The sequence below is a fragment of the Syngnathus scovelli genome, chromosome 7 (genome assembly GCF_024217435.2).
Source record: "Syngnathus scovelli strain Florida chromosome 7, RoL_Ssco_1.2, whole genome shotgun sequence".
Lineage (NCBI taxonomy): Eukaryota > Metazoa > Chordata > Actinopteri > Syngnathiformes > Syngnathidae > Syngnathus > Syngnathus scovelli.
The window spans coordinates 4,243,894-4,263,937 of NC_090853.1; the positions used below are offsets into that span (position 1 = coordinate 4,243,894).

The window sequence follows — 20,044 nt, forward strand, 5'->3', positions numbered from 1 at the left end:
TGTGTGTGTGGCCTCAAAATTTGACCACAGTTGCCATATTGGCGGATGAAATAATCTAATAGGCCTGCATGACTCTCATTGTGGTTTGGTCCTCCCATTCAACATAAAATTTATAACCGCATAAATATAAAATAAGATTTGTTACTTATTATTAAAAAAAGTGGCAATTCATTTGCAGAAGATGCTAATAAGTATTATATTATGAGCTACAAGCATTTAATTTTTTTTAAAGCCAATTATGATTCATGCATCAATTTAATATGAAGAAAACTTGAATAAATTATTGTCAGCGTTTATGTGAAACCATCCGTATTATACCTCTTCCTAAATAAGCAAGACTATCTCAAAATTGAATTTAAATATTCATGCTCACATACGTGTCAATCTACTATTGAAGGCGTTTCCTTAAGGAAAGTTGATGGAACTGGAGTTCCCGCCCCCGCCCCTCCCCGAACCGAGCTTGTACCTTTAAAGAACGGCTCCTGTCCCGGTTGGACTAGCGCCGCCTCTGGAGAAGCCGTCCCATAAAGTTTCATGTCCTGCCCAAAGTTTAGATTTGACTGGGGCGAAACTTTTTTTTTTCTCTCTCTCTCCCTCCTCCAAAGTGAGCAGCGGAGATTGATCCTGCCAGCAACGAACGGGCTCATTTCGGGCCCAAACTACAACATTTTGGACGTGGTGGAGGGTGGGGATGGGGGACTTGTGTGTGTGCGTCGACATTTTGTTTGGAGTGGAAAAGTTTTTGGATCGGGACAACAGCAAAAGACTTCCAGATATGCGCTTTGTTGTCTCCTGGAGAATGCCCGCAAGTAACAACCACAATTCGTCGACTTTGTGTGCACAGTTCGACAGCTAACAACTTTTCGGTTGGGGGGGAAAGTTTAGGATGAATCGGGACAACTTTTTCTGAGCAGCGTCGACATTTTTTTCTCTCTCTTTTGCACATTTCCTGCTGCGTGAAAAATCCAAGGAAAACAAGTTCGGGATTTGTTTTTTCCCCCTTTTTTCCTCGGGGGGTTGTTTTTTCCTCAACTTTGGCTCGGCAGATTTTTTCTGGACAATGGATCCGAGCCAGCACAACCCTCCGGCCGGACACCAGATCGTCCACGTCCGGGGCGATTCGGAGACTGATTTGGAGGCTCTCTTCAACGCCGTCATGAACCCCAAAAACACCATCGTCCCCCCCTCGGTGCCTATGAGGATGAGGAAGCTGCCCGACTCCTTCTTCAAGCCGCCCGAGCCCAAGTCCCACTCCAGACAAGTAAGTCGCCCCTGCCTGCCCCCCACCCCCCCAGGGGGCCTCCGAGGCCCAGCTCGGTGTCGGTTCCGACCCAGACGGCAGGCCCATCCTGTTAGGGAGGGGGAGCCACTTCCCCTCGACCCATTTTATCCCTTGCCAAATGTACTTAAAACTGTCAACATAACGTGTAGTGTTTGTTGAAAATGTCAGAAAATGACAACCCAATCACTGCAGCTCAATTGTGTTTAATGACTTGGCAGACTGAGTTTTGCTAGTGGAAATGTTGCTTTTTTTTGTTGCTCTTTTTATCTACACCAAATTGATGTTTTGTTGAGTCCAATTTGCAGCCCACAATTCCATTTTGCCCTATTTGTGCCTCTTTTCCTCCCCCACCCTCATCTCATACCCACAACTGTTGCTGCTCCTCTTTGGAGGTTTGTTGGCCAGTGCGCGTGCGTGAGCAATTTCCACCCCCCTTCTCCCCTCCCTGCCTCCCTCCCTCCTTCCTCCCGCATCCCTTTCTGGTTGACTCCCCACGCCCCTTTTCCCTTCCTTTCCCTTCCTTCAAGGGCCGACTACAAGCTTGCCTCCACACGCAAAGCTTCCTAACATAGATACAGTATAAAGTTGTAATTAGAACATAAAGAATGCTTGTGGAAAAAAAACTTACCACTGCTGTTTTGTCGCATTTTAAAAATAGAGATATGCTGCTAGGGGGTCATTTATGTCCCATCAATGTACAATCTGCAACCATTTTTGTGCCAAATCAAAATGTGGTTTCTGGTTGGATCTGAAAGAATCGGTCGCACAATGCTATGATGTTGATGTACACATACAATAAAAAGAACAGGCAACATAAAAGTCCTGGAAAGTATCACTTCGGGCCAACTTGGACAGCTCCATTTTACGTGAAACTAGTTTGTCCAGTCACAATTGAGACGAGGCGGCGAGAGGTGTGTGTGGCTCACTACTATCAATATCTGCAAACCGAAAGTATAGTAGGAATTTAAAAACAGCTGACCTCCACTTAAGCAGTAATTCTTTTGCGTGCCACTAGAGGGTGCGTGCATCCCTCTCATGGTACACATTCATACTACATTTTTAAGAATCCCCGTTGTAAAGTCGTGCTTCTCGTTTTTGTCGCCCCTCACAGGCGAGCACGGACGCAGGCACCGGTGGCACGCTCACTCCGCACCATGTGCGCGCCCACTCCTCGCCCGCCTCCCTGCAGATGGGCGCCGTTTCCGGGGGCTCCCTGTCCGGCATGCCGCCGGCAGGCGCTTCCCCCCAGCACCTGCGACAGTCGTCGTACGAGATCCCGGACGACGTGCCCCTCCCCCCGGGATGGGAGATGGCTAAAACCGCTTCAGGCCAGAGATACTTCCTCAAGTAAGAGCGTCAACTCAATCCAACTAGTAGTGTTATAGTTTGTAGGTTTTAATTTGACATGAAAACGTAACTCCACCATAAACCAAAAACCTCTTTCGTTGGGTTTCCCAAACATTTTTTTGCCCACGAGCAAACATATCTGATTTCAAACCGCGTTGTCATCGTCTAGCGCTTAAGGTGTCCTACCTCGGAATGTGCCAAGTGATACGGTTGTATTGACACAACCAAAGTCTTTGAAAAGTTGGTTGCGAAATCAGAGCCGCTGTACGTTATGCCGATTGCAGCCTTGCGACGGGCCCACAATGGCGACCAGTCCTCCCAAACGCAGTCAATTGCAGGTTATTACATTTAGCTAGCGAACAAGACAAGTCTTTAGCGGGCCGTGTGCGGAGTTCCTCAGGGTTCGCCGGGGAGACAAAAGGGCCAGTGTGGTGGCCTCGGTAGACACAAGTACGCCAGCGTCATCTGCTAACCTGTCAATCTGGACGCTAACAGGAGTGACCTAGCGCTTAGCCGTTGCATAATCACTCCGGAGCAGCTCATTTTGACGCCAGAGCTCGGCCCATCTCCTGTCTCTGCTGCAACAAATTTAACAACAACAACAACAAAAACAGCAACCGCACAAATCTGATCCATTCCGATTCACTCTGGATCAAAAAATAGATTTCGCTGCCAGATGTTGAAAGGCTTCACACATCTGGACCACATCTGTAGCATTTCAAAGAAATATGTGTGTGTTTAGGATCAGGGGGTTGGTGTTTTGCAAAACTCTCCCAGGATCGCTGCCGTTGTTAAAAACCTGATAATTATTCACTTTGACGGGATAAATTAAGTTGAGCGAAAGCCAGTTTGTGTGTACTTGAAGCTATTTTGTCTCCGATTCTTGGATTCAAAGTTGGGCGCCTTCTTTTCATGTGGAATCGTATGTTGGCTGGCTGCGGAAGAAAGCCCGAAAAACGTCATTTAAAAGTAGCGCTAGCAAGAGTCAAACAATAGTGAAAGGATGGAAAATCACAGCACTCTCATTCGATGGAATCATCGATAATAATCGATTCTAGAATGATTCAACCGTTGGAGCCCCTACAAAAAAAAAAAAATGCACCTCCTGAAAGACATTTGCTCCACCAAAACAAAGTTCAAAGTAGGAAGCAAAACTTTGTATTGGCTTGCAACCCGCTAAAATGTGAAAGAAAATCGCGCATCAGAGCGCCGACATTCGATCTGGAGCACAGACGGCCTTCGGCTGCCGCTGCTGGAAAAGACACTCCCCTATTTATAAACAGGCCGGCTCTTGACACCCAAGTGTTGAGGCCGAGTAGCGAAGCCCAGAGAGCGACCGAACGAGGGGCCGGGGGGCCGACGGACAAGCGGTGCGTCGGCTCACGTTTCGCTCAGTTGTCTCCATTGGCCTTGTCAATTCGGGCTGGACCGGGAATTCCCTGGGCAGTTGTTTATGAGCAATCTGTCGGACGGCGGCACAGTGGGTGATGGGCCTCCGAAGATCACGTCAATGGAGCGCCATCGGCCCTCTTTTAGCCGAGTTAAATAGCGGCCACCTGGAGAGCAGCAGAAAATTGCAGGGAGGTTTTTTTAATTTTTTTATTTAAACTTGCTTCTTACATATTTGATAAAGTTTGCCCAAATAAATACAACAGCAATAATTCGTAGCGAGGGCTCCAGGGGCAATTATGATGTCGCTTGAATTGCCCAATTGTTCCATGAGAAAGAAAAACACCTCCAATTTAAAGAGAGCTCCAACGTCAACAAAGTCTGTTGACCTTTCCTCCTCTTTCTTCCAGCACTTAGCTGTGGCTTTTGATTTATGACAGCGGGGAGGTTGGGTCACCTTGCTTGGTGCTGGCTGACTGGGGGGCGCGGGTGGGGGAGGGTCATAAACTAATGAAGGTTTCTAATTTAGACGCACCGGCCAACTCGGAGGGGTAATCACTGTTTCCGGACGCTTATTAAATGCAGCTTTTAGTCCGTGGGAAGTCGGCCCTAAGCTGGGGTGAGCTTCTTTGTAGGGCGAGGGGGGGGGGGGGGGGTGTTGGTTGTTATTATCTGGCCTCAGGGGCAGGTAGAGCCATTCGCTGAAGGCCGATTGTCTCTTCCCAATTGGATTTTAAACACTTTAGAAAGGGCGACCTTTCCCACGTCCGCTTGTTTTTTTTTTTTTTTTTTACAAGCATCACGAAACAATTTAAGTTTTCAAGTCACAGACCCTGAAACAAGGTTGAGGCGATTATTTTTGCTTCTAAATATGGCAGCAAATATCTCCATCGCCATCTCGTTCGGTCAATTGCGGAATATTACTGAGGCTTGTATGTGTATTTTTCCACCTCAAAAGTAGCCCAGTGCGTCCTGAGCTTGTAATTTGATTTCACTCCAGGCTGTTCTGCGCAAATGACGTTTGGGAAGGCGGCATCGTGAGCCTGTGTGAAGAGCTCATTTGGACTAACTTTGTGTTTGACAAACTTTTGCTTTATTGACCACACACACAGACAAGACCCTTCCTGTTCCACGGCGGGGGCTGTCAGCTCAGTACACAAATGGGACTGTGAGAAAGTCGAGCCCCGTGTTTACCAAAGTCTTGATGTAACACCTCTGTCCCAGACATCAATGCTTCCACTGTCAGCTGAGGGCATCTCGGACTTGGGAAGTGGGTCTCATCAGGTGGCGTCGGGGGTTAAACTTACCCAAAGATCGGGTTGTTCAAATCACCAGAAAAGATTGTTGCTGTTCAAATGACCTCCAACACAGAAACATCTGCGATAAAGCCGATAAGTTTTTGGCTTGACAAAATTAGCCTAATAGCTAAAAGTAAAAGTAGCTTTCTACTTTACAAATTCAATTTTATGGCTAAAATTCATTCAGTACATTTCAAAACAGAGCTTAGCTGGACAAATCCAAAGTTAAAGCTCAAAATTATACTTGGATTGATTAAATTGTAATTGGCTTGATGAATCGAAGCTGACGGCTAAAACTGAAGCTAACGTCGCTATTGAATTAGATGGCTGAATCTTTGAGGTTTTTGAATGGCGGCCGCATTAAACAAAATAGTTTATTAAGTGCGATCAACTAACACCTTCAAAGAGTCACCTATTAAAGCTGACAAATACACATTTCTGTTTTGGGGGTGAACAAAAACAGCAGTAGCGCTAAAGCCACACTTTCTTTAGCTGCATCTTGTCGAAACCAACGCCTCTTCAAAGGGAAACTTAAAGCCACAATGGGGTCACGGAGGTTGCCCCAATAATCTCTCTTGATGATGTCCTGCTGATAGAGAGGCAACCAGGCATCCCCCGGCCTGACCAGAGCCGAGGTGGTCATCCTCATTTTAGGGGCCTGATTACATCGGCCCTCCCTCGGTGCCCTCTTTAGTCCCTGGCTTCAACCACCTTCTGAGCGTGTACCCCCGGTCTGGGGGCACCTCGGGACCACCATTTCTAAAATCTGACAACTCCTCTCTAGGGGGGGCCTTTTTCATTAGAGACACTCACCAAGTGCATTCAACTTTCTGTTCTGGTCTAACTTTGTAACAATGGAGTGTTAGCACTTGTGAATTTTCAGATGTGATCATTCTCGGGCGGATGCGAGGTTTTATGGTTATTTTCCATAAAAACATGGAAACAACTCAATGACCTAAGCTATTGTTTTGTACGCTGATGATTCTGAAGCTCTGAACAACACCCCCTCTTCCCCCCTCTTTCACAGCAGGACATTATAAATAACACCCGCGCAATAAACGCCACATTGATTAGTGGCCCGTCCGTCAAGGACACGTCGATGGTCCGGGTGAATCCAGAGTCGTCAGCTGAGCCACATGAGACCGCAATGATGGTTCAAATGAGTATCTTAACAACCAATCCGTTTTCATATACTGGAGCTGGTTGTGAATGTAGTGTAAAGACAAATGAATAGAACAGAGGTACCCATGGGTTCAGAATCGTGACTTCACTTCATTCTTAACAACAAGCGGGCCTTTGAGTAGACGGAAATAGCACAAGGCTGCCATCTCATCCGCCGCCTAAGTAAAGTCCGCTTACACATGATTAGTGTTGCATTTGTAGTATTTCCACAGCAGAATACCTCAAGCTAGCCACAGAGCTTTGGGTTTCAAAAACACACTGGTTTAAAGTTTTTCATCTGTACGACCAAATTCCGATGAAACTTATCAAGTTAAAACCAAAACAAAAGTAGTTAGTTAAACGTAGCTTGGTTTGATAAAGTCACGCAAAAAGTCAGGTCATAGCTAGCTTAACTTGTCAAATTAAAGCTAGGTGCTAAAAGACAAGCGCATCACCAACAATTCCTCGCGGCAACTGGTGGGCCGCCCCACCCCAACAGTTGTCGCTGCATTTTTTTGTTTCATGTTTCGCCCACAGGAAGTGGTGTCCGTCCCGGGCCATATCGGGTTGGCTGAATGGATTATCTTTTAGTTTTACAGCTCAGTGATTAATCACAGACGGCTTGTAACTCATTGACCCGCTTGCCAAGTTAGTAAATGTTTCAAAGACGGAGTCGTGGTGAGGCGGAAGTGATTTGATTTTCTCACTTCTTTTGATCATCAACTGTTTTTTTGTCCAACAACTATCTTGATAGAAAAGTCAATTGGATGGCAAGAAAAGCACTTCAAATAGCCATGTCCGAACTTTACCTTATGTTTATGAAACACGATAAAACAAATTCAGTGTGTTGTCTGTAAACTTATGTTAAGCAATTGAGCCTGTCTGAATAAATATAGTGTGAAAGTTGACAAAGCAAATAGTCATTAGGGTGATAAAAAAATAGCAAAAGTGATCACATGTAACACTTTAAAAAAAAATGTATGACATTTTTATTTAATTACAATTTTGACTTTTGATGTGGGCCAACAAAAAACATGCAGAGGGCCCATGTTCGGCCCGCGGACCGGATTTTAGATACGGCAGCTTTACAGGGAGGCAAAGAATGGAAAAACCTAAATATTTGTAGTTCCGCATGCTGCTGTACTTGGATCGCATCAAAACCTCCCTTCCTTATCCAACTGCTTCTCTCCCATTATAATAAATGTCATAGTTTCCATAATGGGAAGCAGAGGTCAAGGCGAGGGGACCACAGCAACTCGGGCAGCCATTCGCTTTCCGAGGGGGGGGAAAAAAGCTTCCGTGGATGTTTTTTTCCTCTCTTTCAGTCCTTTTCTCTATTGGACAGTTGTATCTGGCCGCTCCCTGTGACCCCTCTTTCTCAAGGGGGCCCCTTCGGTCTGAGCAGTTCCAGCTACTTTGCTTGCTTTGCTATGGGTGTGTGTGTGCGTTTGTGTGTGTGTGAGGGCCACGAGGGGGGCAGGGGGTCCGGGGTCGGGGATTTGGCAGCTCCTTTGATCAGTAAAGCATAAACAAGAGGGGGGCTTCAAAATGGGTTGCATTGTGCAGTGGAGGGTGGTTGGGGTTGGGGCTGTGGGGCTCCAGGAGGAGTGCTGAGTCAGCCCCCCCCCCCCCCCCCCTCCAAAAAAAAAAAAAAGCGAAGGGCCTGACCGGCAGGTTGGGATTATGGCTGAGGCTAAAGAGAAACCTAATAGTCGAACTTTATCTGACATTTTTGCTTGGATTTGGCAAATCGGGAACTAATCTGATAGCGTTACCATTAGATTGAATTTGTCAAATCAAGAACTATTTTCAGAGAAACTTAGCTAAGATCCATTTCCAGTGCAACTATACTTTTTGCTTGTCCGACCTAAAACTATTTTCATAATAACTTTTCTTTTCTGCGAATTATTTGTACGTTAGCTTTTTGCTTGAGTTCATTAAGATGACTGACTTCGAAATGATTAAACTACAAACTAACTAACCCACCCATGAGTTGCGGCCCCCACGTAAACAAACTGCTGGAATCCGCCGCCTGTTTTGTTTGAGCCGAGGGACGTCAAAAAAAAAAAAAAAAAAAAGAGAACATGTGAATGCTGCGGGGTTTTAGGTCGTAGCTCAGTCTGCGCTTTTGTCAAGCAGGTGAAAGCTTTGTAAATGTGGCGCCAGATTGTTAAAGCCCCTGACACTCCACAGTGTTTAAGGGGGCTTCCAGGAAAGAAAAAAAAAAAAAAGAAGGACCCCCTGCGTTGAGCCCTGGGACTGACCCTCCCTCAATAGAGAGGGTCCCGCTCAGGAGAGGAGGGCTTCCTGTATTAGCTTTCCATCTTAATCAAGCAACAAGTACCAACAAAGCACTAATTATCAATGCCTTCACAGAATGCGACACAATACCCCAACCCCGACACCCACCGCAATCCTCCCTAAAGCCCCTCCCGCCCCCCTCGCTGCCAGGCAAAGAGGAGCCGTGAAATAGATGCAGAAACATTGTTCCGCCCTTCACTTGTTGTTTTCAAAGCTTCAGGACCGGCGCCTCACCTGAGGCTTGCCTCCACCAAGGCGTGTTGTTGTGATTTGCTCCGGTCACGTCACTTAATGAGCTCAGTCATTAGTTGTAAAAAGGGTAAACATAACGTTCCAAAATACCGAACTATTAAACAATTAAGTACAATTTAAAAAAAACAATTGTGTCAAATGACAAAAGTTTGGCTGAAAATTCCTTAAAAATGTGCATGTTACAAAACTACAAAAAAATTGATGCAAAACAAATAGAAAAAACATTAGCAAAAAATACTAAAATATTACACTAAAAATATGCACAAATAGAATTCTGATATTTGATAACTATTTGTCAAAATAACCAAATATATAAGGAAAAAAATATTAGAATAAGCCACAAAATATTAGACCAAAACCAGCTTTTAGCTTTGAAACACACTTTTAGCGGTAACTAGCTGCTAGCAAGTGCTACCACGTAGCAAAACATCACCGGTTGCCATGTGAAAGCGTTTTCTAAATAAAGTTGTTTTGTATTGTATCTGTTGCCCCGGTGAGAGTGCAGAAACTGTCTCTCACCAGACTGTAAGTGTTTTCACGCTGCCGATTTCCAGAGAATTAAAGGCCAGCGTGTTTTCCAGGCGTGCGTAAGCTGATTTTGGAAGCTAACAGTATCGCTCCCATTGTTCATTTGAAAGCTCTGCGACTGACTCATCAGTTCCTGCGCATCGGCCGCTTCGCAGTAGGCCGACCTCCGTGTTGAACTTTCCCCAAACTGATTGTCTTTATCTTTCTTTGTCTCCCGGCAGCCACATTGATCAGACCACCACTTGGCAGGACCCCCGCAAGGCCCTTCTCCAGATGAGCCAGCCTCCCCCGCCCAGCTCCCTGCCGGTCCAGCAGCAGAACCTGATGAACCCAGCCAGCGGTGTGTTCCCCTCACCTCCCGACACTTTCTTTTTACTTTATTTTGATGTTTTAAAACAATCGTGTTCAAGATAAAAATATCCTTTTTTTTTTTTTTTTAAACGGGTCAACAAAAGCTTATTTTTACAGGTGCATTTTTTTATGAAAGGTGAAACTCAAAATTGTGATAAAATCCATATTGCGCAAGATTTTGTCGGTCAGAGTTAAAACCAAAAAGAAAAAATCTGATGTGATCATATTTTAAATCAGCATAAAAAAAAATGCACGTGAAAGCCACACCCCGATTAAAATGTGCTGTAATTTCTGTGAAATTAAATAATCAACCCCTCATTTCATTTCATTTTTCCATTGTGCTTGAGATTTTGCACACATCTCCTCGCACTCGACCATCTGTCGAGGCATTTCTGCGCTACACGCTAGTCGCTACTCGTAGCTCGCTGAAGTTGGCGTTGCTGGAATTCGCCTGGGGTGAGGTGAGACCCGGGTAGAACGTGACAGGTCCTGTCTGACATGTTTTTCTGTACACCGCGACTCCCAGATTACGCAGGAAGCGTCAACTATCGCTGCCTTCTCATGTTGACAGCTGAAAAAAAAAAAAAGATTTAGAAGCCAATCAGAGTTGACCATTTGTTCCGACGTTACAGTAGAGTTTCCGATTTAGTGCAACAACCATTTATGTCACAATGTGCGTCAGAGTTGCAGCAAGTTAATTAAAAGTCAAACTTTTATAAGTCTGCGGTGAAAATGTCGCGTTTGGGTTTCCGGCTTGAAATGCTTAAAAAGTGTCTTTTTATAAGTTTAAAGCAAATATTTGAAAGCTTATTAAGATTGACGTGCAAACATAAAAAAATGACACTTTATAACTTGTAATCATCATCTAATTGCGCATCATTACGCCGAGATGCTATCGTTAGCGTAACCGCTGCCAATCAAAGGCGTGGTCCACCACTTTATTTATTTAGTTTTTTTTGGCAACATAATGACCGGTGTTTGGCAACCAGGAGCAGGTCTTTGTCAAATACTTACTTCGGTGTTTAATTTCACACCTCGGTTTGTGAGCAGGCCATTTGAAGAATCATCGTGTGTGTTTATGTCATACGTGTTGTCCGCCCTCCCCCAGGTCCACTCCCCGAAGGCTGGGAACAAGCCATTACATCAGAAGGTGAAATTTACTACATCAACCACAAGAACAAAACCACTTCCTGGCTGGACCCACGACTCGACCCCCGCTTCGGTGAGTCCCGTCGCAAAGTCTCTCGGACGTTTATCGTAAACGGGGACTCAAAGTTGTCGTCATAGAAACGCAAACTCCCCCCTGGTGAAGTTCCTTGCAGCTGTAGCGGCCCGAGCGGTGCTTCGCTTTGATTTTATTTTGGATGTTGCACCTCCCCTTTGCCCCCTCTTTGCTCTGAAGCAGCACCTAACCTTTTGTCAACCATTTTAGTGTTGGAACAACAGCTGAGTTGCTCGTTAATCCTAGCAACACACACACACACACACACACACACACCAGCCGCCCTCCCTCCCCCTTGTCCCGACCCAAGCTAAAGTTTGACAGGAAGTTTTCTGCCCGGTTAGGAAATAAGCGACAGGACCAGGTATGTGTGATAAGACTTTAAAAAAAAAAAAAAAAAAGTACCATCACATCATCATGGAGCAGACCAAGCTCTGGTGTCTGGTCAGCCAATGTGTGCAGAGTCCAAAACAGAGTTGTAAAGGGAGCGGAGCAGCTGGGAAGGGGAGACGGCACCTTTGAACATTGAGAAGTCATGAACACACACATGCACACATGGCTCGCGGGCGCCTGATAGTGAGTTTCGCCGTGTTAACTGTTGCCGTGCCGCCACTGCAGTCGCAAACAGACCTTGAAGTGGGCGTGGCTTTTGCATAAGTCTTCACCTTCAAGTTTCTTGCGAGTGAGCGCCTTGCGTTGGAGCCGAAAGCCGTAAAATGTTTTGTTGGAACTCTGCTGCCATGCAGGTGTCCCGTCGTCGGCCAGCCGCTTTGATAATCGAGGCTAATTTGAGCTCTGAGGAGAAAAGCAGCACAGCACCTTTAACGGAGGCCTCTTGCTGGCTTGCCTCACACACACATGCTCATGAACATCTAACGCCCCCTCCCAACTCTTTTCGTGAGGCCCAGTGCAGGCACGGCCTCGTTGTGCTGTCGCTCCAGACAGACTTGAATCTCTGCCAATCCTTTTTATTCTGCACTCCAACTCTTAATCTGTTCCAGACCTTTTCAGTCAAAGAAGTCCAATATGTGTGTGTGTGTTTGGGGGAGGCAAGGGAGAGGAAAAAGGGGGCAGGAGTGGGTTCAGGTTTTAAGGGAGGGGGGGGGAAGAAGGAAAAGAACACAGAACATTCAGACGAGATAAGCATGCATCCTTCCTGGAGATGGCGACGGGAAAGAGGAGGAGTTCTATAAAGCAGCTAGCTAACTAGCTAGCTTGCACGCTAGCCTCTTGGTTCTAAGGCCGCTTTGTCAAAGGCGGCCTACGTGTTATGCGACTCTCTTCCGCCTCTTCTGAAAGTTGCAATGATGTCTTCTGGAATGTGACTTTTCATGAGATTTTGGGGTAAAGAGCTCTAATTGCCGTCAAAGTAGTAGAGACAAGAAAGCCGCGCAAAAATGCTAATTGTGTCAAGCCGGTAAACAAAAACCAAGACTTAGTCACGTACTCCTACTTCAGCATGTGGGGAATTACATCCATGTCTCGACTTATGAGGGACCATATTTTAAATTTCAGTGCCAAGCTGTTTTATTGATTTCTCTTATTTATTGCTTTTTCAGATTCTTCAGATTTTTTGACCTCCTGTGAACGTTTTGCCTTGTTTATGCTAGTAGGCCATATACTTGACAGCATTTGTTGATTGCACATAACGAAACAAAAACTTTAATCATAGTCAGTTAGCATTTCAAGCCCAACCTTTTGGGGCGTGGGGGCACTTGTGTGTGCGTGTGTGTGTGTAGCGTAACGCGGCTCCTGGCGCGATGTCCTGATAAGCGCCGGTGTTGCTGGATCGTTGTGTTGCGGGCGTGCGTGAAGAAGACAAAAGGCAGACGGCATTAACTTGCTCTCTTATCTCTCTTGGCTCGGCAGCTTAGGCCGCCCTCATGTGTTGCTAACACAAACCCTCTGAATCACACACACACACACACACACACGCACGCACACACCAAGTCAGTGGCCTCCTTGTGTGTGCGCTATCAGGCTGGCCCTGAAATGAACCTGTCCTTCGCTCCTATCTCGTCCTCTCACGCTCGGCTCGTTCACGCCGGCGATTTTTCTCATTGTTGTCGCATATTCGTCGCGCTTGTTTTGCTTTACTGTTTGGTCTGCGAGGCGGACATTTGTTTTCTTTGATCACGTCATTTGGACGCTAAATGCGAGCCTCGAAGGACATATTTGAGGACTGTTTAGTTCAAGTGTTTGGGAAGGTTGACCCCCGGCGAGGCCAAACGAGCTGAATTTAGATCGACGTGCCAAAAATTAATAATTAATGTTGGCGCAGGGAAAAGAATGTCGTGATGGTAGCTCAAGTAAAGGCATTTTCAGGCCTGTTGTGAGGGAGTAAAATCACATGATTTCTCTCAAAGCCCAAAAGAAAAGTTGGTAGTCTCCATGAAACGAAACCTAGTTAAAGTTTCTAGAAAAAAAAAAAATTAACGATGATGCTAAAGTATTTAAATCCGTTTGACTGCTGTCGCCGAAAGCAGTTGAACGCCCTCTAATTTCTTCTCCAAAGTGCCGTCGCCTCGCCTTTGGTGACCACATGACAAGGGTATAAATTTTGGACTGTGGCGGGGGAAAATATGTAACTGTATCATCTTAGGGGGAGGGTTAACTAGTGCCTGAGTCAGCGGAGGGATATGCGCGAGGCTTTCACTGTGTGTGGCGGCGGCGAGAAGAAGTGACGAGAAGTAGCACTCTCTCCCATGACTGCATGTGTGTGGGAGGGCAGAAGAAGAAGAAGAGGAGGCGGCGGCTCAGTCACTGTGTGGGTGGTGAGGGAGAGAGGGAGTGGGAGGCGGATAGATGGATGTTCGGGAGTCGGGCGGGGGTGTCATTGCTGCTGGGGCCCGCGCAGCTTCCCAGGGAGCGCCCCGGGCTGCGATCCATTCAGCTGCGGGATAGTGTAAACAGACATTGATTGAAGGTGCCGGGGTGGCGGGCGGGACGAGCCCCCCATCGTCCCCACTGCATAAAAATTGTGCCCCCATCAGGGCTTTGTTGTGGTTGGATGCATAAGCAAACACGTCCTGGCATTTACTCTTGCGCCCCTTGTGGTCAGGCTCATGCAAATACAACTGTGAGCCACTTTGCATGCGAAGATTAGCACTGCTCATGTTTATTAGCCCCCCTCAAAAAAGAAAACTGAAAATAACAAAGATGTGGCTGGAATTTGGAAAAACAAAATGGCTAACTTGAAGATCAATCTCTGAGACGTTGCCATGAGTCCTATTTTCATCGATGCATTCACCAAACTTGATCCATTGGTGAACGTGTACGCCATGATGAATCACTGCAAGTCGTTAGATTGCGTAACCAAATGTACTGCGGGTTCTGTGGAAGAGCCTGAAAGTGAGATAAAGAGGCAGGAGCCTGCAGGCTGCAGGGCTCCACTCTGATTTGTTTGGACGGAAAGAAAAAAAAAAAAAGCACAATGAAGAGGATAAGTCATGACTGATGCAACGTGGCTGAGCAACAATGCCCGTCTTAGTCAGCCAGTGGGCGGGGATCAGGTCTTACAGGAATCGGGACGGGACTGCGCGTGCTATAAAACTTGTGTCGAGACTTCCTGTAGCCTACATAACCTGCTGCACTGGCTCGCCTCCAGCCTTTTGATGAACTTGTAAGTCCTGTTGTGCTGTTTTTTTTCTCGAGACGTCACCAAACATTGAAGTCATTACGCACGCACACAGTTTCCGCTCACCAGAGATGGAGAGATTTACTTTATGAATCCCGTAGTAGGAAATGAAGGACATTTGGCTTTGTTTACATGACGTTGATTATCTTTGGGCTATTTTTACAACAGTTCCGGACGCACGTGCGCAAAAACGGAAGCTTGCATAATAATCAGCCGCTTTTAGGTTTTCAATTTGTTTTGACATACGAGCAAAAGATGGCCGTCAAACCAAATCGGCTAACATAAAGCTAACACGCAATGCTAATAAAAACGCTACGCAGACCTTGACAAGATTTGTACATAGCGCCCGTGTAAATAAACCAACCGTGACGAGCTGGTAAAATCTTAATCTTTAAACATGCCCTCGTTCTCGTTGTGTTCCCTTCCCAGCCCTGAACCAGCAGAGGATCTCCCAGAGCGCACCAGTGAAGCAAGGCGGCGGCCAGCTGCCCCCCGCCACCCTCAGCGGCGTCAACCAGCTCAGGCTGCAGAAGATTGAGAAGGAGAGGCTCAGGCTCAAGCAGGAGCTGCTTCGGCAAAGACCTCAGGTCAGGACTGGGGATTTTTAAAAACTAATTTGAGTCCATCCACTGTGGCTGGCGGGAGAAAGAAATAATGATGTCGCAATATTACCATCATAAAGTTTCAAACTACAGAAGAAATTCTGATTTTAAGTTAATTTCAAAAATACATTACTATTCCACTTTTTACTCTGGAAAAGGCACAAAAATAAAACAGCCTTTATTCACAGGGGAAAAAAATTGACTTAACAGGGCTTTTGTTCTAAATTTAAATGACTTTATTCACACAGAGATGTCAATCATATCAGCATTTTTAATTATACCAAATCTGAGGAGTAATGCAAAAATAATATGACATCATTTCAAAGTTCAGAAATTGGGAACATCATAAACTGCGATGACAATGTGACAGAATGTGACGGTTGCTCAATTTCGAAGACACACCAAAAAGCAGCAATGTTGTTTTGCTCTTAACAAGCCAAATCTGTTCTAAATTAAAAAGCATGTCGTGTAAACATCCGCAAAAGCGTGCAGATGTTTTTCTTTGCGTCTGTTCGACTCATGTGTGAGTGTGATTGGGCAAACGGCTTTCGTTTTAGAGCGCTCCATCTGGAATAACCTTTGAAAGATGACTCATCTCATTTAGAGGTTCAAACTCTCAAAGCCCGCTTTGATGGGCTTCCATTGTTGGGCCATCGAGTCCCGTGACTCATCGGCGGTAATTTTACCACTTCCTAGTGACGCATCGCCGCCTCCCCGCAGGGTGTGCGGCCCTCCGAGTTCAGGAGTTTACTCAAGGCAGCATCCCGGCACCGACACTTTTATGATGACCGCCGTGATGATGAATGGGAGCGGTGATGGACTTGATAAACAAGTTCAAAAGTGTTGGGTGTGACCCGATTTGACTAAAATTGAAAACAAATTCATTTAATGGGAAAAATAAATATATCTTCCGAAACGTTCAAGGTTGCCGGTCCAGCCTCTTGACCACAGCCCAGTGATGCTAACGTAGCAAGCTAGGCAGCTGATATAACATGACACAAAACCAATGTTGCTCTTTTGGGGGTCCGCAGGAGCTCGCTCTGAGGAACCAGCTGCCTACCAGCATGGAGCAAGACGGTGGTGGCACCACCAACCCCGTGTCCTCTCCGATGGCCCAGGACGCCCGGACCATGACCGCCAACAGCTCAGACCCATTCCTCAACAGGTTGGTGCCGAAAGGCTTTCACTAGCATTTTATAAATCTAGGATAAATTTAGGTCAAGGATTATTCAAAACAAATTTTCCAAAATCTTGTTTTTAAGTTCTTCCAGTAATTTCAGTACGCTTCTTTTTTTATTTTTATAAATGTCTTTAACGAGTCAAATCTTTTCAATATAATTTTAACACTGAAACTGCCTCGCATTGGTTTGCATTTGCCATGTGTAGCGCCCCCCACTGGTCGACATGAGCGAAAGTTGATTATGAAGCAGGCCAGGAGCTCGAGGTCCAATGAGTAGACGACCTAATCTCCCTCCCCCGCCCACCGACACCACTCCCCAACCCCCAACGCTCACAATGGCCTCATTCATGCCGTCTCAGCTGAACTCTGCCTACATATTTTTCCTCGGCTAATAAGTGCAGCTTGTCAAATGTCGCCCATTCTTTGTCCCTCTTGGTCCGCCCCGCCCCTCACCATCCGATGACATCGGCGTTCAACTTTTAACGACAGCGTGTCGGTTTCCTGTTTGTCCCTCAGCGGGACGTACCACTCCAGGGACGAGAGCACAGACAGTGGCTTGAGCATGAGCAGCTACAGCGTCCCTCGCACTCCCGATGACTTCCTCAACAGCGTGGACGAGATGGACACAGGTGAGCTAATAGTTAGCTTAAGTCAGGGTTCAAAGTACGGTCGATGTTTGGAGGTAGGGTTTTTAAAGTTGGGTTAAGGTTTTAAAGTAGGGTGAACTGCCATGTAGCATCGTGCTGAAGCCCGCTTTTTGCCTCGCAGGAGACCCGCTTCCGACCTCCATGGGCACGCAACCTAGCCGCTTCCCCGACTACCTGGACGCCATCCCGGGGACGGACGTGGACCTGGGCACCCTGGAGAGCGAGAGCATGGCGGTGGAGGGCGAGGAGCTGATGCCCAGCCTGCAGGAGGCGCTCAGCTCCGACATCCTCAACGACATGGAGTCGGTTTTGGCCGCCACCAAGATCGACAAGGAGAGCTTCCTTACGTGGTTATAGAGGGGAAGCGGGGGGCTCAAGGGGGTCCCCTCTTCATCCTCCTGCGCCTTCACCAACGTGCTTTTGACGAGACATTTCAGCGAGCCCGTTTGGACTTTTCCCGTACTCTGCGGCGGCAGTATTCTTCTCGTCTCTCTCCTTTTTATTTTGTCTGTGTCTTCAAGGCTGGCCCATGAGCAGACAATAACGCAAAGGCTCCCCGAAGCTCCATCTCGGGCCTCTGACCCCGTTTGTCTTTCGACGCCTCGTTGTCCTGCAGTTACTCACCTTCTGCGTTTGTTGCACCTTTTTTTCTGCCTGAGGAACCTGACATGATGTATTGGACAACCGATACGGATTTGGAGCCAAGGTATCAAAAAGGCCTCAAAATTAGGACAGGTGAAGGTTTTTGGCAGGGGGGGGCGACCACATCGCTGCTTGGCTGTGCCAGCGTGTCTAAGTTAAACTTTTTTTTTTTTTAAAGATCAAGTGCCTTCAGCTTTTGTTTTAAGACGGCGAGCGACACGAACAACTTTCTTCATTTTCTCGTACTTTGAAATTGATTTTTAAACGCATTCTAATGGGATGTAGGGATTTTTTTTTTAGCATCTTTATACCGCAGTCTTACTGGCTTTTATCTTTTTAATGTTTAGTATTAGACTTTTTATAGATAACAGGGCGTGTATAATAGATTAGTTTTTTTTGTTTTTACTCTTTTGTTGTCTTTAACTTCACCACATGAAGAAACAACTAGGGATGGGCGAGTACTGATAACCCAGCCTTATTTCAAGGTATCGGGTACTTCCGGAGGCTGCCGATACCAACCACCGATTCTTAGGGCAAAGAAGTAGTTGGGCAGTAGTTGGCGTTATACTGCAGCACTTTGACATCATGTGTGTCAAGAAAAAATAGGTCTATTCACAATTTTTTGTGACCGTTACGTTAAATTTTATGCATCAAAAGTACAAGAGGTATCGGTAGTCAGTATCGGCGAGTATCCCCTAGAAACAACGATTCGCGTGCAACTGTGCGGCCCATTGTCTAAACACAAATATTACAAGCTTGTGTCTTCTAGCGACCAATCTTTTTGAATATTAACCAAAAATACAAAAAAAAAAAGAGGACAAGCAGATTTGTTGATTAGTGGTATGAAACGACAGCTGAGATGTGTCGGAGCAGGTTGAAGAGTCATGTCGACGGTGGGGTTGAGGTGAAAGAACGCTTTGGAGAGTTTTCTTTCTTTCTTTCTTTTTGGCAGGACTAATTGAGAAACAATCCGTTCTGATCTCAGTCAGGACTTGTGGCCGATTCCAAAGATGTTTTGTTTGTTGTTGCCAATTTTGTTGTCAGTTTCGCAGTGATTTGTCAGTCTGTGTATGAACAAAATGTATCATAAGCTAGCGAGAAGAGAAACAAATCGTAGTCAGTTTACCTTGTCTTTTATTTCTTTGTAGTTTTTGCGGCCGCGCCGGTCGTTGCGATTGACTAACCCTAAGATTTGAAAGGATTTTGTGATTTCTGATGTTTTTCCCCGATGTTTACACCACAGTTTGATGGCTAACCTTCAGTATCCTTCGGTAGCGTTAACTTTGGAACTTGATGGAACAATTTTTCGAGCAAGAAACCGTTTTGTATTTTCGCCTCGTGTATAATTGATTTAACTGATGGGTTTAATCGATGTATTCCAAGACGGACAAATAGTGTTGGTGAGAAGAAACAAACAAAAAAAAAAACTAGTGGTACACTACAAGTGCTTGTATTGCATGGCGACGCTTTTCACTTTGGTTGCGACTCGGCGTTGATTTTATGCTTACTTTAGCACGTGGCCGTCAACGGCAACTTTAGCTCGTCGACGGTCATCGCAGTAGCGGTTGAACTAATCACACCAATTTAAAAAAAAAAACATTTTTGTGTTTAGAGTTTTCTGAATGCACATGAAATGAATTTATATGCAGCGATGATCTGTTTTGTTTTGATAGATACATGCATGTGTTTTAGAACCATAAAATCTGTTACATTATATATAAATATATATCCCTTCATATACAAACATTGAAATTTGGCTTGAAATAAATATATACTTTGTCGTAAAACTTTACGGGTGTGGCCCTTTATTTATTCGTACATAGGGTTAGTTTAGACTAAGGCATCTAGGTAAAAGTTTATGAGGGTTAGACATAGATAGAGAGACAGAGATAGAGACAGAAACAGAGAGAGATACAGAGAGACAGATACAGAGATAAAGAATAGAGATAGACGTATAGATAATAGAGATAGTAGACTCTACTGGCTACTAGCGGCACTTGTCTTTGTCTACTCAGTGCCAAAAGTCGCAATGATTGTGAGCAGCAGGGGGGGCCCCATTTCAACCCCTTACACTGAGTGCCAAGCAGGGAAGAAATGGGTACCATTGTTATAGTCACTGGTATGACTCGGCTGTGGGTTTGAACCCACAACCTCCCAAACTCAGGGCGGACACTCTCCTCTTAGGCCACTGAGCTGGTAAACACT

The 20,044-nt window shown here is 45.8% G+C and overlaps 1 protein-coding gene across 1 annotated transcript; it reads left to right on the forward strand.

The window, feature by feature from the left end:
• The first annotated feature begins 492 nt into the window (after window positions 1–492).
• yap1 (Yes1 associated transcriptional regulator) lies at window positions 493–19,631 on the forward strand. Its single transcript, XM_049726887.2, has 8 exons — window positions 493–1,261; window positions 2,394–2,629; window positions 9,780–9,898; window positions 11,018–11,131; window positions 15,198–15,355; window positions 16,402–16,535; window positions 17,067–17,179; window positions 17,319–19,631. The coding sequence occupies exons 1-8, from the start codon at window positions 1,061–1,063 to the stop codon at window positions 17,552–17,554; spliced, it is 1,311 nt and encodes a 436-aa protein (XP_049582844.1). The 5' UTR covers window positions 493–1,060; the 3' UTR covers window positions 17,555–19,631.
• Window positions 19,632–20,044: the final 413 nt, after the last annotated feature.